Below are 26,091 nucleotides of genomic sequence, written 5' to 3'. Positions count from 1 at the left end.
ATGGATCACCATTGCAAGCCTCCATATGAAGCTAATTGTAGCGAACTTTATCTCGGTGATTGCTGGAATACAAACGATAGCATGAGTCTTCCACCAGATGATGAGGGGACACTATTAATCAATGAAGCACAACGTAAAATGTATGCAAATGATACGACTGAACTGATTGATTGTGAACATGGATGGGCTTACGTTCGTCAAGAGGTAGGACAAAACTCAAGAAAAGAGGATTATGTTTTATAGATAAAAAACACCATAAATACATTAAATAGATATAATGTTGAATTGTAGATATAAATGAATGTCAACATTGTTTTTTTGCACACACTAAGTTGGCTTGTATGTTATTGTATTATCTTTATGCTGGTCGAAAAACAAACTATAGAAATAACATACTAGCCCATATGGCGTATGTATTAAATATACAAACTGATAAGTTATTACAATATTAACTATTGGCATAAAGACTGGTTGAAGTCACTGTGTCTCCCATAATGCATGCTCTATTGTGTAGAAATAGAGATTAGTTTTAGATTTTAGAAACGGTTGCGTTGGAGTACCTCATATTCAAAACTGTCATTGTGTATATGAACAATAAAGTTTAGCTCGTGGTGAATACTTTGTAAAAAAACCTTAGATAAACATCTATTAAAACTGATTTAGTTATAGGTTAGGCTAGGTTTCAATCTTTCAAAATTATATCATTGTATGACCAGGGAAGAGTGTAATTAACTCTTCCTTGGTATATGAACGAGCACAACAGTAGGCCTCTATACTTACCGGCCTTTTCAGCACACATTATGTTATAATATACAATATCTAAAACCATTATTTTTAAAATCTATTTTGACAAACCAAAATTAGTTACTGACCTGACTGACAGTTCGTGAAAAGAGCACTGAAACTGTCAGTCAGGTCAGTAACTAATTTTGGTTTGTCAAAATAGTTTTTTTAAATATCGTATCTTCAAACCAGATGAACATTTTCAATCATTCTAAAATCATTGTTACCTATATTTCAGGAATTGTTCCAATACATCCTAACAATGCCTTATTAGTGTCAACAATAAATATTTATATAATATGCATTATATTTTGGTAGTTTGACCTGGTGTGCGAAGACAGTTATTTGGTGTCGTTGGCGTCATCGTTGTACCTAGCAGGCTTCTTTGTTGGTTCTATTCTATTCGGACTTCTTTGTGATTTGTAAGTTTTAAATAAATGAAAGAATTCGGTACCTTCATAATAGTATCATGCCATTCAATTTTGAAGGCAATCTTGACCAGGATAACAATTCTGGACCACTTTTTATTATTTTACTAATATTAGGCCGTAACTATACAAGAAGAATGTTTATCACGATTCTTGATACCTGTTACTCCTGATGGATGTTGCAACTCTCGGATTGCTCTTGTTTAAATATTGGTTTTCGCGATTTTCAGCGAGTCTTCTAATTATATGCGATTTTGAGTCTATTCCTTAATCCATGTTTGAGTGTAGTTCAAACTTATAAGTACCGTACTCTTCGACTGCTGCATTTTGTTACACTACTTACATTTTATAAATTTCAATTGTTAGTCTAGGAAGAAGAAAAGGAGTGTTTTTAGGCTTTGCATTGGCTTTATCATTCTCGATGGTATGCAGTCTGTCGAAATCATATGTGATGTATGCGAGTTTCCGCTTCCTGACCGGAATATCTAATATTGGGTTATATTTTTCAATCTTCACATACGGTAGGATAATATTTTATTAAAGATCATTAAAATTCATATTTTAAACCATTGACCAACTTAACAAATACAATTAAAATGGTATATTCAGAGCTGATGATAGGTATAATACTGCACAGTGTACTACACATTCACGCAAAATTGAGACTTGAGACAGAAAAAAAATAGAACGACATAATGAAGGACAGTATTGAAATCATGTTAATGCATTGTGTGCATGCAAGGACAATATGCATGGGGCCTAGGTTTGTCTCCCTGCTTCAGTATTATGCCTGGTAAAACAACACGCTGTAAATGTCGCGACCTTTCAAGCTAAATTGGTAAATAATATAATCATATTTTAATGTTAAATGTTAAAGTTTCAAACATAATATAATTTTCGTCACGGGCATACAATGAACATTTCCAATATATTTCGTAGACTGTCCCGATAATTTAATACCATACAGACAATTTATATTTAAATATTGTTTTTTCTCTGTTATTATTTTCAGTTACGGAATTAGTTGCTCCATCTAGACGAGCCATGATGTCTACCATTGTGACGATCTATTGGTGCTTTGGCATAATGATGTTAGCTCCGATTGCTTATTTCATTAGATCATGGGACAAGCTTCTCATGACTTTCAGCATTTCCCTTTCCCCTCTGCTGTTGCTTTACTTGTAAAAACCAATATATTATAATTGTATTTTATAAATTAAAAACGGAAAGCTTAAAATGAATGTAAACAGGAAATATAATTAGCTGTTGAAGCTGTAGCCTTTTCTATAGTACAATAGGGTCATAATGTTAAAATCGTGTAAAATGTTTTTTTTCTTATGAAAAAAAACAAAAAACAACTCAAATCCGAAAAACTTAAGACTTTGTTTAGGGAGCAACATGTGATTATTAGCTCTGTGAATTAATTCACTTATGGTAACAATTTCGTATAAATATTAAAAAATGGTCAAACAAAGTTGGTATTATAATATTTGTATGGCTGATAGGTAATATAGTAATTCATTTCTAACTTAATTTGATCATTTTTACAGTTTTATTCCAGAGTCACCTCGGTGGCTTATTGCCAAAGGGGGAACTGAAGAAGCAAAACTTGTTATTCAAAAAATTGCAAAAAGAAATAAGGTTGGAGATTTACCGGATGACATATTGGACAATTTAGAAGTTGGATGTGTAAGTTGACATATTTATTTCGCTGACAAAATGTCATCTTATTAGCAGAGTCTAAGACGCGTTCATACCGTAAACACGGAATGAACAAGAACCAAAGATTATGAGCGTAACATAAAACAAAATGTTACGTAAAACGCATGGATTTTTATTATAGGATTCAAGTGAAAGTACCAAGACTAGTCCGTTGATTATACTTCGATATCCACAGATGAGAAGAAAAACTGTTTACATCACATACAGTTGGTACGACACATTTCTTGTTTATTTGTGTATTAAAACTATTTTCATTTATTCCGCTCTAAAACTCTGTGACCGAAAAAGTAAAAAAGGTAAAAGTGTAATGTCATGTCATTGCAGCCACATCAGATATATATTTTTGATGGATTCCAACTAAAACTAAATTTTGCTTAAACTAATGTTTAAAATAGGTTTGCCGTTAACCTTGCCTACTATGGTTTGACGTATGGTGTTGAGGGTCTAAACGTCGACGTATACATTGGAACCTTCTTGGGTGGTTTTACCGAGTTGTTGGCCTACCTGTTCACTTGGTTCTTTATTCAGAAGCTGGGCAGACGATGTTCACTAGAAGGTACCCTTGTTGCTGGTGGTGTTGCTTGTTTCATCAATATATGGATTCGTAAGTCTAGATTCGGTCCACATCGATGCGCATGCTCTATTGAAACTGTTCAAGTCTGTCACTTAACACCAGAGCGCGCTCGATGTAAAAGTCTATTCAAACTTTTGTTTGGAAACTCAGTTTGCCATTTGTTTGTAGAACGTTGTACTTAATATATGTGTCCCCCTAAAAAAAAAATTTTCACATTTTTTGTTGAATATGCCATTTTAATGTCACGTAATAGTTATTCACTTTGACCAAAACTGGATCGAAACAAAGATGATTTAAATAAAAAATTGTGATTTAAAGCAAAATATTCTTAAATTGTCTTGTCAGGTAATTGTTTTTGGTTAAAATTAAACGTTTCTTTTGTCTCTTTATAAGTGAAATAATTTTTTATTTTGATTTTTTTTTTACAGAAGTGAATAACTTTATTAAAACTGCAAAATGAATTATTTAAAGTCTGATTTTATTATTTATTATTTTTCATGTTTTTGGAGGACAATACATCTTTAATGGAAGCTGTACATTTGAAAATCTCATGTCGTGTGAACCTCAAATGGACAGTCACAACCTTCCCAAATATGGTGGTTGGTGGTTGCGTCTTATGGTACTCTGTACTAGTCCATGATTGCCTGGGTACGAAAGTTTGGGTGGGGTTCAATTATACTGTAATTGAATCAACAATGGATTCCAAATAGTGTCCCAATTTAACCTAAATTAGTGTGTTGGATTATAATCGAGCATACATAAACGGTACTATACTGACAATCAGAATAATAAGAATAATTATGTTTGTACATTTTCAGCGGTAACACTGGTGGCTTTCAGAACATCTTAGCAATGATTGGCAAGTTTTTTATTACATCTGCATTTGGAATTGTTTATATATATACTGTTGAACTTTTTCCAACGAATATTAGGCAAGTTAAATACATTTACTTTACAGTAATACTATATGATAAGTTCGTAAAATAATATTAATATGTTCCTGAATGTTGTCTGGTCTGTGTAAATGGTCTGTAAAATCCAAAATAACAAGCACCCGCTTCTTTTGCTGCCATTGTAACTTGTGTCAATAAATGTCACATATTGACTACAACGTATTTGTATATGTGTTTACAGGAGCACCGGTTTAGGAATATGCTCCCTCTTTTCACGAGTGGCTGGGATGCTTGCCCCTCAGATTCTTTTTCTCGAAAAAGTATGGGTACCTCTGCCGCTGGTGGCGTTCAGTTTTACGTCAGTGACTTCTGGACTAGTGGCACTACATCTGCCTGAAACTCTAAATGTGCCACTTCCGCAGACTATAGAAGAAGCTGAAATGATTACGAGGTAAGAACAGTAGTGGTTCCCACTAGCGATAGGTTCTTTACTTTTACGTTTTCTCCGCATCTTTTAGTCTATTACCGATGACACCGTGTAACTTATGCTTGTATTATTATTACAGGAAAAACAACATAAGAGAGAATAAAGATTTTGAAAGTCTTCAGATGCAAGCAGCCAATACTTGAAAAAAAAATTAGAAATTTGTTATTGAAATAGTGATTAAATCGTTATGTTGGTTCTCATGCCAGCTTTAGTTAAATTCGTTTGGGTTTGAGTTGTATCTAGATAAAAATCGCCGTGAAACTAAGCAATGTGTTCAAAACATTTATGTATAGAAGGGAATAGGCTATGTATAGCAGTAACATGTTGTACTTGTAGCTAATTAAAAAATAAAACTACTATAGGTTTATATTTATGTTGAATATATAAATATACAGTATGTGTGTTTTAGCAAACTAATAATGTTACTAATGACAATTTATTTTTAATTTTAGAAATAGTATCTAAAACAATATTTTTTTAAACGGAGAAATAAAGTAGAATCTATCACTTAGGCCTATACCATGAATTACTTACAATTTCACATTTTTTTAACTTCTTTAAAATCTTCGCCTCTCTAGAAAACTACTTCAAATTTATATCTCAGTAGTTCATCATTCAGTCTAACTTTAACGACAAACTAAATGGTGTCATCCTTTTCGAACATGAATATATCTATTCTACAGAATGAATAGCGGGGTAAGAGTCTGCTGGGCACTGTGTGTGATGTAACGATCACGAAAATAAGAAGTATCAGCATTTTTTTTTCATGATTTATAATTTCACCTAATATTTATATAGCTTGATTACAGGTGAGCTTTAAATTATCGAAAGGTTTTGCATTAGGCCTTTTTTTAACCACGGACAACAATCATGAGAAAGACTTATGATCCTCAAGATGAGATTCTCACACGCGAAAAAAAGTGTCGACGATGAGGGCGATACGGACGTGACTCCTTCTCGTCGACAAGCAAGTTCCTGGCAAAATAAATAATAAAAACAAGTACTTTCGTTTTAATTGTGTGTGTAATGACTGTTTGTGTTTTGTGGATTTTTTTGATATTCAGGTATTTATACAGTTGTGTCTTTATCTAGTAGGTTAGCTAGGTTCTAGGGTAGGCTAGGCCCAGCCAGCTTAGTAGGCTAAGCCTAGCTAGCCTAGCCTAGACCTAGGCCTAGTAGGCTATAATACAATAGGCTGCCTACTAGCTAGGCCTAGGTCAGGAGGCCTACCTAGCCTAGCCTACCTTGGCCAATCTATAAGGTAAAGCCAACTAGCTTGATCCATAACTAGGGTCTAGGCTAGAGTAGGCCTAGGCCAGTAATAAAAGATTCTATAAGAATAATATGCCTCATTGACATTAGTCTAATAATCATACATAGTAACATACTGTAGGGATTAGGCCTACTACTGTCTGTACCATCATTTTACTTTGTAAGTAGGTTTACTCTAGCCTATGCCTATACCATGATGGATGGGTGGGTGCAGTTTATTCACAAACTTTATTTATTTGTAATTGCTTCATTTTGTAACTTTTTATTTGTATCAGCAGTTTTTAGTTAGCAGTGTATAAATAACTTAGCAATCATGAGTGAGGAAGACGCTATTAAAATTATTAAGAAAAGTCTAAAGGCGTTAGAGAATATGACGAGTTACAATACTAAAGATGCCAAAAACGAACTGCAATACATTGGAGACTGCTACTGGAACTTTGAGGCCTACAGAAAAGAAGTTGGAGAGGCGTTGGTAGAAGGAAATGCACCAGGTTGGTATATAGAAAGTTGAAACCAATTAACAAAGACATTGTATCTGAACATCCTGTGTATTTTTTTCGGTAGTCTATATTTTCCCCCACAGACACAAACCACACTAGGACTTTAGTTTGCTTCAGTATTATCAACTGTTTTTATTTTTTTTTTAAATTTCAGAACTGTTTATAAAAATACTCAACAACCTTTCAAAATATGGCTATTTTAAGAATGATGCAGTGTGGTTTTCTGCATATTATGTTTTCAATAACTCATGGAACTTCAGCGATGCAAGTTTGTCATTTGCCACGGCTCTTGGTGATGCTGGCATGGTCAAGCTATGCTCTGATATATTAGATTCACCTCAATACAGACAGAAGCTTAAAAAAAGTAATGTAAGTAAATAACAATCGCTCACATCACATAGCTTTACTTACCTGTTTTTTGAAAATATAATACAGTGTTTATGAATGTGGGAGTTTATTTTTTCTCCCTTGGTGCTTTATTCAAGGGGGTATTTATTCTAAACAATGTTCCATTGGTTTGGTGCATTTTAAATGAATAAATACCATACTGTAATTATTTGGACAAAATTGCAACCTATTATCGTTGTACAGTAGTTATTGCCATGTTACGCCTTAACTCACTACAGGTATGAGTTGGTTCCTATAAAAGACTATAGTCTAATGTTTTTTGTGACACACACAACAGACAAGATTTTGTTTTAAAGTGGGTTAAACTAGACGATCAATCTATTTTAAAACTCATTTTGCCATTTATGTTAATGTCATGTTGTTTTTTCCTGGCAAAGAATGATGAATGAACTAATTGAAGGTAATGGTGAATCATGACGATGTCACTAAATATTGGCAAGTTGGTTATACATTGTAAACAACATGTTTTTGTATGTTGTATGAGGTAAAACTATTCAAAGAATTTAAATTGCTTTTCACAGAACGTTCATTATCTATGCAAAGCTTGTCTGAGTATACTACACAATCTAAGTAGATCTTTGTCTCTGAACGTCTACTTCCGCAAGGCATGTGTCGTGGAAAAAATCAAAGCATACTTGGAATTTGATGATTTCCTCAAAGCTTTGACGATGATGCTTATTGCGGCAATTATCGAGGAGGACCAGATGGATATATTAAAAGACACAGGTTTGTAATAGAGAATCACCATTACCATTGAATGATTTAAAAAGAAAAACCAATAAAAGATGCAAAATATCATTTGTAAGGTTGAGAATATCTCTTGTATATCTGATGTTTTGGTTGTTTTGCTACAATTGTCAAAGCATTCTCAACTTTACTTTTCTTTTTTGAAATAACATTTGCAGTTATAATCAATTTTTTCTCTACAATGCCTTCCAATTAGTAGTTATTTAATGTTTAGTTCCAAATACGTTCGTCAAAACCATGTTGCTCACTACAGTACAGAGATTAACTTATATTTTATAATGTGCAGTATTGAATCATTGTGTTTGTAATAAATTGTATCATTAAGGCACGGTGGAATATCTTATTGAATCTTGTGAGAGGGCTATGCGACAAAAAGACAGACGATATGAAGGTATTTCCGTCAGTGAGTTAGTGAAAGGTCTGGAAAGACTATGTATCAACAAGGCAAATTGTAAAGTAGTAAGTTCTTCTGCTTTAAATTGACCTCAGTTTGATCTACTGTATCTCCAAATGTGTTACCGGTATAGCCAGTAAAGTATCATCATTGTAGTACAGTCAATCTCCCAATACCAGACACCTTTGGGTTTTGCTAATATGTCTGGTTTTTCGGAAATGTGTTCAGAATGTGTTTTCAATGTTAAATATGAACTTGAGACCTTTTGGACCTAACGAAAAATCAGTTTTGGCAAAGTTTCTGGTGTTGACTGTAATAGTATTTTATTTATTATAGTTTCTCCCAAAGACATCACTAAGGCCAGTAGTACTAGATCTACATATTCCTACAACATTCTAACAATTCAGATAGTTAATTTATTGTTTTTATTTAGGTCATAGATGCAAAAGGATTAGAAACTCTGAAAAAAATTCTAGATTTTCAAGATCAAACGGAGCAAGTATTAGCTATCAAGGCTGTGTGGAGCCTCGCTTTTGATGAAGATTACAGTCGACCAATTCTTACCAAGAACACTGATATTATACTCGCTCTGCAAAAACTTGTCCATAGCCCAAATAAGGAAGTAAGGACCAGTGCCCAAAGAGCATTGTGGGTAGTGAAAGGGAACACGGAAGTTACAGGTACTGTGGTATTTTTTTTCGTAGATGATATCTGTTTTTGGTTCTTTTTCTTTTATCTAAAAGTACATGTACTACCAAAGTCTTGTTCATCAGTTGTTTTTCTTATGTTGTACAGGAACCAGTAAAACTAACCAGAAACATGAGAAGCATATTATGATCAGCTATCAATGGGACATCCAGAACTTAGTCGTCAAAATCAAAGATGCTTTGAAGGTATGACTGTAAAGTTTTAAGCCTGTTTTCCAGTTGACGTTGAGTTGCGTTGAATTGACCGGATTCAACGATTTTACAACGTTATGATCATTAAAACTGACGAATCAAATGGTTCACAAATGCAACACCTGATGTTCGCGTGTCCCAGCAATGCTCGAAATAATCAAGAAAAAACAATTGCGTAAAAACTTGTAAATATTAGCATTGTTACAATTATTTATTTCCAACTTTAACCATTTTAAAATTAAACGCAACTCAACGTAACTTAATGTCGACTGGAAAACAGGCTTTACTATTAATGCAAGCATCCCATTCATATTTCTGAAAATTCTCGTTCATCTTTCCATATTTCCCTGATAGGAATGCGGCTACAAAATATGGATTGATTTAGAATGTATGGAAGGTTCAACACTGCAAGCAATGGCATCAGCTGTAGAAAATGCATCCACTGTGATTATTTGCATTACAGAGAAATATAAATACAGTCACAACTGTAGAACTGGTAAGTATATACAAGTCCTTTAAAAGCTACTTTATGCTACGTAACTTTCTGAAAGTATGTAGGAGGCAGTGACAGACGAAGGATTTTGGGCTTCAAAATATAAGAGGCAGTGGGTGGGGTGTGGAGGCGGCAGGGCCTGACAATGGTGAAATGAAGTGCTGAACTTAATCTAATGTTTTACCTTTTGCATTGTAATTTTTAAGATATAGGTGGGCTTAGCCCTTGGATCCACCTACAATAGCATTATGCTTATTACTGCAGAGCCGAATATAGAGTTTTACTAGTCAAAAAGCACCACTTGATTTTATATGTTGATCTGATGATTATATGTTGAACACTGTATAATATATTATGTATGTTGTATTTTGTAGAAGCTGAATATGCTTTCCAACAAAATAAAAAAATTGTTCCATTGATGATGCAGCCACAGTATAAGCCTGACGGCTGGCTGGGAATGATCCTGGGAACAAAACTTTATGTTGATTTCCGAGGTCAATATAATTTTCAGAAACAGATTCCGTTGCTTACCAAACAGATTGGATCAAAAAAAGGTATGTATGGCATTATAGCAGCGATAAAATAAAAGATTTTATTTTTAAAAGTTATGGTAGGTTATGCCGTTGGCAGTACGTGTTGTAGTATGTAGTTGAGTTAAGATATATTAGCTTTAGGAAAGAGTTGCAGTTTAGAAAATGTTTACAGATTAGTAAGGGGTATGAGATTTGGAAGATATTGTACTTGGATCAGGAGGGGGTTGCAGATTAGTAATGGATTGCAGATTAGGAAATATTTACAGATTAGTAAGGGGGTATCAGGTTAGAAAGATATTGTACTTGGATCAGGAAGGGGTTGCAGATTAGGAAATATTTACAGATTAGTAAGTATCAGGTTAGGAAGATATTGTACTTGGATCAGGAAGAGGTTGCAGATTAGGAAATATTTACAGATTAGTCAGGGGTATCAGGTTAGATTATAGAAGGTGTGCAGATTAGGAAGGAGTAAAGATTATGAAAGGTTGCAGATTAGGAAGGAGTTGTAGATTAGAAAGGGATGCAGATTAGGAAGGAGTAAGGATTATGGAAGGTGTGCAGATTAGGAAGGAGTTGTAGATTAGAAAGGGATGCAGATTAGGAAGGATTATGGAAGGTGTGCAGATTAGGAAGGAGTTGTAGATTAGAAAGGAGATGCAGATTAGGAACGAGTAAAGATTATGAAAGGTGTGCAGATTAGGAAGGACATCTAAATGCAATTAGATATTATAGTATGTGTGTTTACATTAGTAGTTTACATCTTTGTTAGATTCTGATGTTGTGACAGCAGTTGACATACCGGATCTTGGCAGCAAACCTGGATCAGGTGATGCAGCAGGCAGTCAAGTTTCAATGATGGGCTGGTCAAGGGATGAAGTACAAAACTGGTTGGAAAATAATCATCTTCAGGCGTAAGTACTTTTTCTAAATTTTATAATAATATTATTACTGTTCTATATTACTAAAGCTCTGTCTACACTATCAAAATGTATTTGACAAAACATTTGATGTGCCCATATATGGACAAGATGATGTCATCACTACCATATTTGGGCATATCACTAACACACTTTTTGTCAAACTAGTGTAGACAGAGCTTTAGAACAAACATACATTAATTTGGACTTTTGTTTGAACAATTGTTTTATTCTTATATGGAATTATTAAATAATTTTCTATTTTATAATTGTAAATGTATTTTTCTTTTAGTTATTCGATCAACTTCAGCAATTTTGATGGTAGCACTTTACAGAGTTTCAGGAACCTTAGAAGAGAAGCACCAGAGTTTTTTTACAACGTTCTACGCAATGACTTAGGATTTGTAGATATCGTAGATCTACTGAAATTCACAAACGCGATGGATAATCTGTAGTGAAACATTTTGTATCTTTTGTAATTGACCCATTGAAATCATTTGTTTTGGTGGGGGGGGGGGGGGGCATTAAAAATTAGATAGTTGTTTGTTCTTAGGAATTAGAAAGACTTGTATTTAAAGTTTCCTGCCCATGGGATGGACTTTTCCATTCTGGATCAGCAATTTTGAATAATAAATATAAAATATTACGGCAATATGATTCATTCATAGCCCAATCCTTGTCATTTTAGTCTATTTTTAAACTATTTATTACTAAACTACAGATTAATAATGTGATTTCTTATTCCTTACACAAATCAAGGAATGCTAACAACATAAAAAAAGAAAATAACTGGAGAGCATTAACCCCCACCCCTAATTTTAAACAACACTAAAATTAATTCTTATAATAATTAATAATTTTAAGAACATTTATTTTTAGAATCAAATTCTTCTTGAGTAGAGTATAGGAATTCTTATTTTTATCTTATATGATAAACCCAAAGATCTTTATGATATTACCAGCTATGTTTTTTGCCACTAATTGTATTACTATTGTAAATAGGGTACATTGCTTCCAAAATACTAACCAAAGTGTAATAATAATCATTGTAGAATATTTGTTAAATGTATCATGCAAGCAAAAATTGTATCTTACTTTATAATGCAGGAGCTAACCAAATTATACTTATATGTTTTTTAAGATTTAAATGCAGTGTGCCTCACCAAAAATTACTAAACAACAACATGTTTTGTTTATTGTTTCCACAAGACACCCATTTTTTAAAAAGCTAATTTGAAAATATTAATAATAAACAATTTTGTTTGTATCAAAAATCATGTAAACCACCAGAATTGGGTCACTGTTGTTTGGTGTTGTATCATACATTCAGAAAGTCCTCAATTTATCCTATTAGTAATGTATATACATATTTAATAAAGAAATATAATTATTAGAATATAGTATGCATGTAAAAGTATAATATAAAAGTATAGTGGTCTTTTTTCCATTGTATTTTATTATGTATTACTCAGAGAATTTTACTATAAAAAAAATATTTTTAGTGGACCAATTTGATTTAGAATAATTATTGTTACACTGTTTATGTAATTCAGTATGACTGTTATGTATATCATTGTGTTTTTGTTTCGAATACAGTATTATATATTATTTAACATGTGCTATTTGGTGATAACAATTGTTCTACTGGAGTACCTACTGTACATTGTTTTAATACAATTAACGTATCATTTTAGTATGATTCAATGTAGAAATGCATGATTCATTCACTGCAATAAAGATGCTTTTATGAAACAAAACAAAAGGCTTGCTAAATAATATTGCATTAAGGCCCATTTACACTAGGGCGATAACGATCGACGATAAATAGATAAACATACATTTTTCTTGGATGAAACGAAAGAAATTAGAATAGTTTTCGTTCTAGAACTTTCTAGGCTAGGATGAAAACTTTTAAAAATTCTTATGTTTCAGGTATGAAAAATGCATATTTATCTTTTTATCGTCGATCGTTATCGCCCTAGTGTAAATGGGCCTTTAAACAGGGTAAAAACGAAAGGTATTTACTGCGGTAACTGCAGTACAATAATGTTTTTTTACATGGTCCTTTAAGAGACTATAAATACTAACAATCAGTAGGCCTAAAACTGTATTTGTATTTTAAAAGTTGTAACGTTATTATTATTTATTTTTTTCAGACTTTATTTATATAGATGTATTAAGAAGATTAGAAGTGTGTGCTAGGCTTTTTAATGAGTCAAGTTATGTATTATTTTGATGTAAACATTTATTTTTTAATTTGAAATTTTACGTATACAGTTTACTTTTAATTTTACACTAAATAAGTTAAACATACATTTCATTTAGTCGAATCAATTTTTTCAGAAACCGGCTGTTTTCCCTACGTCACTTGGTAATTTAATAATTATGTTCCTGCGCATGGGCAGTGATGCGCATAGCTAAGTACTGTATTTAATACTAAAGGATAATAACAACATGACAAACAAAAGACTAGTTATTGATTATTGATATTTTACACCAACATATTAGCAAATCACAATTGTTAACTTCATTATTTTTTGACGATACTTTAACGTTTCCATCTACGTGTAACGAGAATAGACTGCCCAACATGTATTGGATTTGAAACAAAAAGACGAAAACCGTAAGTTAAAATAACTTTAAAGCTTTTGGTTTTATTTATCATTTTACTGTAATTTCGTATTTTGTATACAAAGGTCTATAGCAGACAATAAGCATTATTTTTACTAAAATTATTTTATATATACAATAGACTTCCTCCCTAATTTGGGCAGAATCGCTCCACAAAAACGTGTAAATTTAAAATGCGTAAAATAAATTAAAATACTAGCTCTTTTGCTTTTATAACTACTGTATATGGTTATTAAATGACAATGTAATGTTGTCAAAATGTACTATCCAATCGGAGGGGATATGTTATGGACATGTATGTTAAGGGGGAACCGCGATCGTCTCTAATTTAAGCAGAATCGCTCCAATGAAAACGTGTAGATTTAAATGCGTAAATGAAATTAAAATACTAGCTCTTTTGCATTCAAATGGTTATTAAATCACAATTTAATGTAATGTTGTCAAAATGTACTAATCCAACCGGAGAAGACATGGTGTGGACATGTATTATGGGTGATGTGATTGTCACTGACATGATGTCCACCACCACCATCATCCAATAACTTATACTCTCATTGTCTTTTTTTTAGAAATATGACTGTGGTTGGTGTTTTGGTTTGTGAGTTTTTGCTAATAATGAATGTAATTCAGGTTTGTCATACGGCACCAACGGGTAACGAAAATACTCGTTTTCTAGGTAGGTGTTTTTATATTTTTAGTAAGCCTACTTCAAGCAATAGGCCTAATAGTAAATACATTATTTGAGTTTATGTAGCACCTAAATAAATTCCTGTCATTTGAGTGGAAAAATGTGGGTCACATGGCGTGCAATACACACTTTTTTTTGTGTACGAAAAAAAAATCTTTTCGCGTTTGAAAAATATTCCAATTAACACTATAGTAGGTGTGTTTATAAATCCATATAAATGAAACATTTAATATAATATTATTAAAAACCAAATGTTACTGTTTTAATCAATGTGAATTAAATGTAGGTCAGGTTAGGGCTACGTTTTATTTGATTCAAATGACAGGAATCTATTTAGCAAATAATTAATGTTTTATATTCCTGTAATGGTACATTTGGTGAATGATGAAAGGTTATATTTCAACTCGGCTCGTGCCTCGATGAAATATAACATTTCATCATTCACCTCATGCCATTATTTGTACCATTACACCACTCATAAACATTCATTATTTGTATAATATTTTTTTGTAGCTACGATTAAAGATGGATTTTGCCCGGAAACACCAGGAATGTATTATTTTAATGAGGAATGTGCAGAGGTTGGTCTTCAGCCGCAATGTAAATTTGATATGGACTGCGATGGATATATGAAATGCTGCCAGCATACGAAGTGTTTCGACACTTATTTGTGTACAAAACCACTTTCAGGTAAAGCTCATTAATACTTTGGCCATTTGGGTGTATATCTCAATTTTGTTTATTTAATGTGGCAGTGGCATCAGTGAAGTATTTGTATCCGTTATTTTGTAACTTATAACAGTGTAATTTTCATTTAGCCCAAGATCTTGGATTTCCATTCTTTCGTCCCGGACGTTGCTATAACGTTGATGAACTAATGGAGAAACTTGGGGGAATTTGCACAGAACAGGCATCTTGTTTTGAAGATTTGGACTGCCCATCGGATGAAGACAAATGCTGTTTTGTTGACTTCAATTGCGGACAAATAAAACAGTGTTATAAAAGTATACCAAGTAAGTAGGAAAATGATCATGATGATGATGAAAAAACACATCAACCGCTGAAAGAAATGGGTCTACACTCGACCACACTGAAACCTGGTCCCAAATCTTTAATTGTGAAAAGTAATCAGTATAGATAGAACACCTCTTGTAGTCTGGGTTCCAGACGGAGTTTTGTCTTAATATTAGTAAAAAGATAAATATTTTGGCACATATGGCGTTTCATACGTATACTACTTGATTTTGATTTTGATTTTGAGATTCAGACAAAAATCGAAATAGAAACAAATAAATAAAAAAAAGACAATGAATACAGACTTGGGGCAAGTCTACACCTCTTGGTGTAAGCCTACTCTTCTGATTCAGGAGACATTTAAAATGGAACGAAGGGAACTATGTATACGTTTTAACACTACAGACAACATCATTTAGGGAAACCAATATTAATGTTACACGTTTGTTGTTTTATTTTACCAGACTGCAACGTCCGAGGAATGACGTATGGAATGGGTCAAACTTATTACAGAGGCTGTCTTGCTTGGTAAGTTCCAATTAAGGAGATACAATTAAATTCTTAATCATTTATTTGTTACCTACCTAAAGTAACCCACACCTAATAAAACTGAATCGATATTTTGATTATTCTAATTCGAAGATAAAGTAGTCTTTATAACCAAATAAAACACTGTGCTGCGAATATAACGTTTATTTTGTTAGGTGATTTTGCCAGTACTGTATGTTATTTAACTGTTTGTATAATTTAGAAATTATTATGTTTTTTTACAGTGAGTGTAAAATGGTTAATGGTGACGCAATAATGGAGTGTATTGAAGTCGCAGATAATTGCGTAAATGGAGCTGTAATAGTAAGTAGATTGATAAAACTATTATATATTTAATTGGTAATTATTGCTTAACTTTACGAAGTAGCTTGGCGTCAGAGAGCTAAGTATTGGCCAATGCTTTGCCCTACTATGACATTTTTGTACTTCAAGTAAGTATGTAAGTAATCAAGGCAATCTAACGACAGGATGTTGAGCTCCGGAGATAAAAGAGTTTATCTGCAGCTGCGACACGATAATTTCCACGCCCCTTAACTGACATCGCGTGCCGCGGTGAATATGTACATAGTAGGCCTACTGTTGGTATTTTTTTGCAGCGAGACATAAGATCAAGAAGTGTTAGCTTGGCAAGGCGAGCTCAGTGTCCTGTTGTAAGATTGATTTGGTACAATAAAAGTAAAATTACGTTAGAGTAGTAGTCCAGTTAGTTGGCTGGCTGGTTCCTGGGTTCGAATCACCATAGCCATCAACACAAGCTCCATGTTATATTAACGTCAAAGATCTGGAGTCCAATCCGACAATTAAATTGTTCTCAAAAAATTGTTGTACATAAAGTACAATTACGGCAGAGTAAACACCTGACCAATTACAGTGTTGTCATCATCATTATCATAATGCAATTGGGTAGTAAAGTTTTCTCTTACAAGCTTTCAAACCGTTTTCCTTTTTGTAGGACACAAATCCGATAAATAATGGACAATATTACAACGAAGAAGGACATATCATTGTAAATGGAATACAAGCCATGCACATGGGTATTCAAAAGAAGTACGGTGATCAGTAGGCTACCCTATTGGAATGATATGGTTTTTCTTTTCGATTTGAAAACAAATATTATTCGAATAGAAACCAGTTCTCCATTAAGATTTAGGCTTTTAGTTTTTGAAAGGAACCTTTTTATATCCAATGGTCAAGCAAATGCTTTCATCATGGAATAATGAAATTAAGTAGCCTACGGTATAGTTAATGTTTGATTTGAGATCATTTTTGGAATGCGGTTGAAGAAATCAAAGAAGAGGGAGGCGGATCAAATACCAATCTGGACATGCATTAGAGCGTATCCGGATATTCACCCCCTGGACATTTACCCCCCGGACAACCACCACCTGGACAACTACCCCCTTAGGACAACTACCCCTTTAGGACAACTACCCCCCGGACAAATACCCCCGGACAACTACCCCCTTAGGACAACAACCCCCTTAGGACAACTACCCTCTGGACAACTACCCCCCGGACAATTACCCCCTAGGAACAATTACCCCCGGACAATCCCCCCCCCCCCCCGGGTAATTACCCCGCGGACAACTACATCTGACACAATACTCCCCGTAGGACAACTACCTCCTGGACTTGGACAATACTCCGAGGGCAAATAATCTTTTAGGACAACTACCTCCGTAGGACAACTAACCCCTGGACAACTACCACCCAGACAACTATCCCTTTAGAACAACTACCCCCCGGACGGACAACTACCACCCAGACCATTCAACAACCTGACTCTGCAACAGTGTATAATAGGAATTAATAACTATATTTTAATTCGTTACTTTGACGAATTACTATTCATTATTGTAAACAAAAGTAAAAGATTGAACATAAATATAGTCCTAAGGGAGGGGGTAATTGACCGGGGGGTAGTTGACCGGGGGGTAGTTGACCGGGGGGTAGTTGACCGGGGGTAGTTGACCGGGGGGTAGTTACCCGGGGGGTAGTTATCCTAAGGGGGTAGTTGTCCTAAGGGGGTAGTTGTCCGGGGAGTAGTTGTCCGGGGGGTTGTTATCCTAAGGGGGTAGTTATCCTAAGGGGGTAGTTGTCCTAAGGGGGTAGTTGTCCGGGGGGTAGTTGTCCTAAGGGGGTAGTTGTCCGGGTGGTAAACATCCGGGGGGTAACTGTCTAGGGGGTAGGTGTCCTAGAACCGCATTAGAGCAAGGGAAATTGAGCTTATATTTTTCACTTGTTTTACGTTATTTATGACTCCAGTTTTGTAATGTTATTTAAACATTTATTCACATTTTACTTTTCCCCACCTGTGATAAATAAGAAAATTCCCAATCACGCATCAAGACCTGTTTTTTTTATCCAGTTATTATGTAGGCCTATAATGTTAATACAATAAATTAGATTAGAGAATATTTTATCTTGATTTATTTATTCAATTCAAAATGTTTCATTATCAAAATGGGTATCACCATCAATTTTATCTACGTCATGATTGTGATGACCTTTGTCTGCATTGCTATCATAATCATCTATCATTTTCATTTAATCAATCATCATCATAATCTCACCATCTATTCATCATTGTCTGATCTTAATCATGCTCTTTATTTCTTGTAGGCCTATTTCAGATTGTTACTTTTTCGTTTAAAGAAATGCTTTTTAGAAGATGAAATTATCAAATAGGGTCTACATAAAAAATACACACAATAATTATAAATAAAAGTAGTACTCGTTCAATTCCAAAACCATTGTCTTATTTATTATTCGTACAAAAATATATTGTTTAAAGTGTACTAAAAATTATGGACTACATTTAAAAGAGGTAACGAGAACGTTAAATGATAACTAGAATTGTATCTACATGCCTAAATATCTTTATAAAATCAGTTTCAGAGGCATGATTTAAGTGTTATCGAGTGGGTGCATATCTCGCTTCAATATCAAGGTATACAGTAGAACTCCTTATTGTGGACACCCCTTTTAAGGGACACCCCTATTAAGAGAAACCCGTAAGTGACACTCATATTAAGGGACACTCATATTAAGGGGACGTGTTGCTAGATTTCGCAGGTGTCCTCTTAATTTGTGTTCTGTGTTTTGCTTTAAACATTGCGATGAAAGGTCTGTACTTTATTCTACCGACTTAGGATAGTGATTTGTGCATTTTTGTTCGATTTATACGATATAGTATTTTTAATGATGTGCCAACTGCATTAGTTACTACGATCAAATTCAATACCATTGTTTCCTAATAAATAATTATTCAATTGGAGGTTACATCAATTTGAAGTAAAATTATCGCAATAAAATGTGCCTAATTTGGCGTATTAAAAATTACAAAATTTAAATGCTTCACAATAATTCGTTTAGGGCAAGATTATGAAAATATATTACACAATTTATTTTTCTAAATTTGTCCTGCTTATGACTAATGTGCTAAATATTTTTGTTATAATAAGCAGTCATGTTTCTATAGGTATGTAACTTACAACTTATATACTGTATTATGGATCTGAAATATAGTTGAGCATAAGCTAGATCGGTAAGTAGGCCTACTATCAGTAGGCCTATATCACTAGAGATTATAAAAATTAGGCCTATACTCTATAATCAATTCTTTCAAAGATTATGTATATAAATATATAAACAAATTTTAAAAAATAGGGCTTTTTTGTAGAAATGGCTTCCACATAATGCTTGCTGATGAACTTTGGGCCTATAGGCCTACAATCTTTAGTCTGTGTAAAGGATAAACATGAAGGACTTGATTGGTACTTTTCAGATCACATCCAACAGTGGGTATAACAAAATTCATTTTTTACTTGTTACAAAGAGTTGTTGAAATGAGCGCTTCTTATTGCAAATTACTTGAAAATTATTTTAGCAGCTTTCTAAAAATACACTATCTTGTACTTGTTGCTATCGAAATGGGGTTCCAAAAATAAACTGTTATGTAATTCATATCATGGAAAATAAGTATTGTTACATTTTTAATTAAATACTTATTTAGAAACCACAATTAACGATTTTGTACGTATTTGTTACGTCTTTCGTTGATGAACTCGTAGAAGGCGAATGCTAACACCATCACGTATACCTGTACAATAAAAAGTAATTAGAAACAGTTAAGTAACTAGAAATAGTTAAGTAATTAGAAATATTTAAGTAACTAATTTAAGCATGGTTTAATTATTTAATTACATTGTCAGATATACCACGGATAAATACATTGAGTTTACTGAAACTCAGTAAACCATTTTATTTCTATAATTGTGTGAAGATTGTTCCTTAACCAAGTACCCGAAGAATGATAAGATGGGATTCAACCTCAGCCCCCTGACCAAGAAAGAAAACGACCTGAGATTGAGCAATATTAAAAACAACTTACGTGGACCAGTGTTCTGAAGATAAAGAATGCAATCTGTGCAATAACAAATTCAGATTCGGCAAGATTCTAAGAAAGAAACAAAATAATAAGTATAAGGAAAAGTGTCTAACCATTAATAACACTATATAATTATGTTCATGTAAAAAGAAAGTGTTAAAGAAATGCTATGAACATGTTTAAAGTATAACATATTGGTAATTGGTATTAATTAAAAATTATAATTATTTTATTATGGATATTTGAGTTGAAATACTTGTATATAGTTATGGAAATATAATTTTGTTTTATAATTATAATTATTATTATATCTTAATGTATGGATAAGAAAAACTTACATCTGTATTAATTGAGAGTAGAGAAACAAATATTAATGAAAATTTTGCATATTATATAAAGATAAATATTATTTACAAACATATGAATTTTTATAAGAAATAAAAGTGGGTAAAATCCCCACAAAAGAGAAAAAAAAATAACACTATATAATCACATGATCATCGCCAGAGTAAATCATCATCATCATTCTATGAAGTTATATCGTCCACTCTCTTTCCTCAAATCATCTGACAACAACACTTATAAGCACAATAATCAATACAATATGATAAAAAACAGTGTGACATGCTTAATGTAAGCCTAATGCAGTTGATATACATAATTTGTTTATCTTGATTGTGAATATTAATATGTTTTATCTATTTAATTCTTACTTCAAGTTCTTCCGAATGTAGGTAGGCGATGTAGATGACGCATCCTAACTCAGCCAGATACGTCAGAGCCGTCGTCACCACGTAGAAGAGCCCTGCTCCATCGCTCCACTGCAGAAAACAAGTTAGTATTTTTGTAAAAGATTTATATAGTTACTATACAGCATTATACAAATACGGTAATGAATTCAGAGAATTACGAAATAGAGGATATTTTTAACTTACACAAAATGCTCCAATGAAAAGGATAAATGCGTAGATTATCACCAAAACTTGTAGTACAACCAGACACAAGTTGACTATCCAACCGGCTGAAAGAAATTCAATTGTTGTAAGTATTCAGCTAACCATGTTCATGCCCACCTCATACAGGTGACAATACGTTCCATCCTTGTGAACTTTTATTTGGTTATTTAACTTTTACGGTTTCACTAGTATAGTTATACATGTTGTATGATAGATATCAATATGGCGCTTTCGCACGAGCACGTAAACGATAACGCTATTTCCCAACATACAACGCCAAAGCTCCGCCCACTTTGTTAAAAGAGTAAAATTTTGACGTCATTCGTTAAAGTTAACGTGCTCGTGTGAAAGCTCCCTATGACACAATATACAGTACATACCAACGTAATTGTTGTTCGATAAGCTTGGTTCAAATACTACAAACTCAAGTAGCGTCCACACATATCCCAATGCAGCCAACATCGACAAAACCTGTGGTATAAAGATATTACAACTTGGATAGAAGATTCTTCTTTAGTATTTGGGTATTTTGTTAATTAAAAGCACATTTTAATTTACCTACCTGGTGTGTAACAACAGTTTATCAACTAAAATACTGGTTTTTACGACAATGTTAAATATATAATTTCCACTTGAATGTATCATGGAGGAAATTATATTTCTTTTATTTGGCAAAAGTCATTATTATTTGACATACTAAAGGCAATGAACATGCAAAAACCAGAGTATTTATGCCCGGATAATCTGTAAAATTTTGATACAACTTGTTTCCAAAGGAGTCTTTCGAAAATTGTATATTAACTGTTTATAGGCCTACATAATTATCTCCGAATTATGGTAGAAATGTATCAGATATATCTGTTATTTCCTCCATTCAAGCGGAAATATATATTTGATATTAAATAGTTGGTCGGAAAAACCAGTATTTTATTTGTTGTTATACACCACCAGGTAGGCAAATTGTGAAAATGGGTTTTTAATGAACAAAGTAGTTGAACAGTTGCTAAAAAACTTGTTTCTGTATTCATTTAAAATGTTTATTTATAAAATGTTACGTCATTCACAGTCAGATTCCTATTATAAAAGTGTTATTTTGTGTATAGCTGTAGCATAAACTTTCTAAAGCATATAATTCCTCACCATTTTAACAGTGTTCCTAGATTAATGCCAATGTTAACTAAAAGCTATAACCTATTGTTGAAAATCATAGGCCTTTCAAATAGTTGACCCGAATATTATAACAAAGAATGCGTGTTTATTGTGCATTATTTACTGTACTTTTCACAAAAAAAGGCAAATTCCTATGGTAACTAGCAAAACATGAGAAAGTTTGGTAAGAAACGCGACCTAAACAGAGTTGAGTGACTCAAGTGGTATCAAAGACAGTTTATGCCAACTAAATCTATCAAGAATGATCTGTGCCGAGACAAGATGGAGTTCTGCTACTGGTTCAGGAGGTGGTACCATAAGTGGGAGAAAGGTATGTAGAACCATGGACCTAATTTATAAGTCCATGGTAGAACCAATTATCATCACTCTTTAATGGTTGTACACTACCATGAAAGAAATAAGTATCATTAGGTTTCGATGTCAGGATGTTGTTGACTCTCAGGCAAAATTATTTAAAGTAATCATTACGCTAATAGTTAGACTTACTTGCTGAATATCATATTTTGTATGCCGTTATGTAACTGTAGTTTTGAGCTCATATTTGAGGAAATAAATCAACACATTTGGTCTATGTTGGATCATGGAGGAAATATAATGTATATTTCCTCAATGGTTGGATGTCGCACCGTAAAGATTCATCTTTTAATGTATGAACATTTTTTATTCATTTGCTACAATGTTATTATTTGACTACGTAACATATTAGATACTCTAGGTGCTGTGTCAATCAAATGTTGTTTTTAATAGGGCTAACTATTCCAATTCACATGAATGCCTTATAACTATAGGCAAACGCAAAAAAGTTAACCCTTTGCGTAATACAGTAGCAGTCAAACAACAGGGTAGTAAAGCATTAAGCAGGTTATTTGTCATATGATTGATATCGACATTAGGGCCTATATTAATTATTATTTCCAGGGAAGGGTATTTCCTACGAGTTTCTTGGATTTGTATTGAACAATTCAGCTTGATGCGATTATTTAATTATTAATGAACTATACCTTCTATATGTACAGTGTATACAATATCGCAAACTACATTATAATAATATATGTGAATATGGCCTTTACACAGCGTGAGAGTCAATAAGGCGCCCTGTCTCTAATTAAGCATGTAGGCTCTCTACAATGTAATTCTTCAATTCAAAAGTGTTATTGTCCTTACCAGGGAAAGCATCGCTGCCACCATAGTTCCACTGCGAAGATTAAAACAGAAACAGCAATATTTCATGATCGCCATCTTGACGTTGATATTATTACCAAACCGTAGAACAAAAACAACTGACAGGGTCCCCCAGTTCTGTATATATAACAGATCTACAATACACGGTGAAATTGTCAGTTATGTCAAGGGTGTGTTCTATCAAAAATCTTGCGCTTAGTCAGATCAGGGTCAATTTACTATTGTTATTTTGTGCGATGTAAAGAACGCCTATCACGCATCATTTCAGACGTGAATATTCCTTGTGTTATTACTCTTTACGCTTAGCTTAACCCGAATAATAAACCTTAACTATATTGCTATCGCTTGCCTTTATTATGGTAATAGTTAATGCGGTGCTTTGTCATTGGGTATACATTGTACCAATCGCATAGAAATACAACAAGTTGAGGGCGTATTGAACTTCACAGTGGACGTCGTCGTACCCCAAGCTAAATTTAAAATACTGAATTGTTCACTATCTTTTACCAGATATAAAATTACAGGTTAAAACAAACAGTAAGATATGTACGTGCACTACTTTATCGGAATCTAAGTTTCGCACACAACTTTCGAATCACTAAGTCAGAACAGGACTGTTCCATATCACTGATAAAAACGCTTTTGTAACAGCGGCACACGTGTATAAGATTTTTTATTTACAAGGCAAAATAAAAACAAAAAGAAATGTATAAAAAATAACATTTAAATCTTAAATAAGAAGCGAATTATACAAGTAAAATGAAATAGTCAAAAACACAAAATGATCTTTGACAGAACAATACTTAACCTTTATGATGGAATTAATGTTATTATCTATTTATTATAATTATTTTTGTTGTCAATATTATTATTATTAAAAATATAATTGGTAATTAATTTTATTATAGGCCTACTGTTATTATTCAAATAGATGCAATTGTTATATGATTATTTATTCTTATGTTATTTAATTTCAATCGTTATTTGTAATTTAATTAAACGTGGTACTATTTTTATTATGATTGACACAGTGACAAAAAAATCATCGTACAACTTCTGGAGATTTAATAATGAGTAGAAATGAATACAAGACAAGAAAGTTGTTTATCGTGGTCTCCGCGGGTCTTTTTATACAATATACATCAACCCGCGTCAATCAACCCTCGGTCTATTCACTGTCTACTAATTGCTGACAACAGTTTTTGGTTTTAACGGGGTGACCCTACTGGAAAGCTTTGTTCTTCTTGTAATGAACACTCGATATGATTCTTAATAAAAAAAAGTCGATATAAACATTATGAAAGTTCAAATTACTTGTAACTATAGAAACTGATTGATGATAAGTATATGAGCAAATGCTAACTTTAATTTACGGTAGTTGCTGTTTAGTCTTGAAAAGTTCGTGTCTGCGATTCCAGAGCTTATTACTATTAGGAATATTATTTATCTTCGCAAAGTTTAGGTAAGAAATCATAGAAATAGTTTATAAATGTTTGTAGTCTTATTAATGATATAAAATGAACTTTTATCATTGGACCTCTAGGCCCTACTCATTTAGGCCCGTGGTGTATTTTGGTAATACCGCAGGGACACGATTAATAATAATATAAAACTAGTCTCTCATTAAATTTTTCTTGGCATTCCTTACACGCACACAATAAAGACTTATTAATATTTACAAAATTCATTTTTTAGCATTGTTTCCAACTTTTTCATCATTTAACACAAGCATTATAACGTAAACTTTACGAGCGGTAAATTATAACTTAAAACAAATCTTTAGTAATAATTGAATAACATCATTTCTACTTGAATTTCTGTTTGGTATTGGAACTTAAGCAAGGCGACTTATTTATTTACACAAATTTGATTAATTTTTATTTATAAATAACTATTTTAGGACAGCTTAAAAAATCATAATTTCTTTTTATTTTTCACAAATTACAGAGCACTTCGAGAATGTCACCATCCACAGTCAGTGGTCTTCATCATCGAGTTATGTTTAACAGTCCATTGTGGCGCAAAGATTCTATCAAGAATTTATCAACACCTGAGCCAACACCAGACCAAGTCAAAGAGCTTGAGGATCTGTTTATCCTTGACTGCATCTCCATTGAAAAGAGGCGTTACAAATGGAGTCCTGACATCATACCGAAATACGACGCTCTTCGTGATCACTACGCGCGTGCGTACTTTTTATCGCCTTTGGTACAGAGTGTCCTCAAGAAAACTGTTTACGCTGAAGAGGTGCGTTATAAATATTTACTTTTCAAATCAAATTAATTCTATGTATTGCAACAATACATGTTTGATTGCTGGTTTTATATGACGTAATTTAAGATTGGGGATGCTGCAAATTACAAACGGGATGGAGCGCATTTGGTGTATTAAATAACATAATCTTTAGTATTCTTAAGCTCTGTCTACACTATCAAACTCGGTTGACAAAAAAGTGGCATGT

General features: G+C 33.1%; 5 protein-coding genes across 6 annotated transcripts in view; 4 read left to right on the top strand and 1 right to left on the bottom strand.

The window, feature by feature from the left end:
* LOC144834629 (organic cation transporter protein-like) lies at window positions 1-5,030 on the top strand. Its single transcript, XM_078689514.1, has 7 exons — window positions 1-204; window positions 1,102-1,205; window positions 2,762-2,900; window positions 3,055-3,143; window positions 4,326-4,439; window positions 4,642-4,851; window positions 4,967-5,030. The coding sequence occupies exons 1-7, from the start codon at window positions 1-3 to the stop codon at window positions 5,028-5,030; spliced, it is 924 nt and encodes a 307-aa protein (XP_078545640.1).
* Window positions 5,031-5,827: 797 nt separating this feature from the next.
* On the top strand, window positions 5,828-12,812 carry LOC144841945 (uncharacterized). 2 transcript variants are annotated; one of them, XM_078698250.1, is made up of 11 exons: window positions 5,828-5,951; window positions 6,438-6,650; window positions 6,814-7,028; window positions 7,589-7,793; window positions 8,140-8,273; window positions 8,642-8,888; window positions 9,004-9,101; window positions 9,462-9,603; window positions 9,975-10,154; window positions 10,903-11,044; window positions 11,343-12,812. In XM_078698250.1, exons 2-11 carry the CDS (start codon window positions 6,473-6,475, stop codon window positions 11,503-11,505), a joined length of 1,704 nt encoding a protein of 567 aa, XP_078554376.1. In that variant the 5' UTR covers window positions 5,828-5,951; window positions 6,438-6,472; the 3' UTR covers window positions 11,506-12,812. The 2 variants fall into 2 exon arrangements, with proteins under 2 accessions (XP_078554376.1, XP_078554385.1); XM_078698259.1 differs by having other exon boundaries at window positions 5,909-5,951; window positions 6,435-6,650.
* A 124-nt stretch (window positions 12,813-12,936) lies between these two features.
* Window positions 12,937-17,955, top strand: LOC144842098 (uncharacterized). The gene is made up of 7 exons (XM_078698465.1): window positions 12,937-13,673; window positions 14,251-14,357; window positions 14,883-15,059; window positions 15,188-15,382; window positions 15,848-15,911; window positions 16,157-16,235; window positions 16,885-17,955. Exons 2-7 carry the CDS (start codon window positions 14,255-14,257, stop codon window positions 16,993-16,995), a joined length of 729 nt encoding a protein of 242 aa, XP_078554591.1. The 5' UTR covers window positions 12,937-13,673; window positions 14,251-14,254; the 3' UTR covers window positions 16,996-17,955.
* A 730-nt stretch (window positions 17,956-18,685) lies between these two features.
* On the bottom strand, window positions 18,686-23,925 carry LOC144842161 (uncharacterized). The gene is made up of 6 exons (XM_078698564.1): window positions 23,613-23,925; window positions 21,659-21,749; window positions 21,258-21,343; window positions 21,036-21,143; window positions 20,326-20,391; window positions 18,686-20,034 (listed from the first exon to the last, which is right to left on the bottom strand). The coding sequence occupies exons 1-6, from the start codon at window positions 23,685-23,687 to the stop codon at window positions 19,957-19,959; spliced, it is 504 nt and encodes a 167-aa protein (XP_078554690.1). The 5' UTR covers window positions 23,688-23,925; the 3' UTR covers window positions 18,686-19,956.
* Window positions 22,534-26,091, top strand: part of LOC144842077 (sperm microtubule associated protein 1-like) — an 86,235-nt gene continuing 82,677 nt past the window's right edge. Inside the window, exons 1-2 of the mRNA XM_078698441.1 lie at window positions 22,534-22,758; window positions 25,578-25,877. Coding sequence (XP_078554567.1) covers window positions 22,690-22,758; window positions 25,578-25,877 — 369 coding nt within the window. The 5' untranslated portion in view covers window positions 22,534-22,689. The remainder of the gene's footprint in view (window positions 22,759-25,577; window positions 25,878-26,091) is intronic.

Source organism: Antedon bifida, chromosome 1, assembly GCF_963402885.1.
Source record: "Antedon bifida chromosome 1, ecAntBifi1.1, whole genome shotgun sequence".
NCBI classification, from domain to species: Eukaryota; Metazoa; Echinodermata; class Crinoidea; order Comatulida; family Antedonidae; genus Antedon; species Antedon bifida.
The sequence above is the reverse complement of the archived record's forward strand: the minus strand, read 5'-3'. Positions and strand labels throughout refer to the sequence as shown.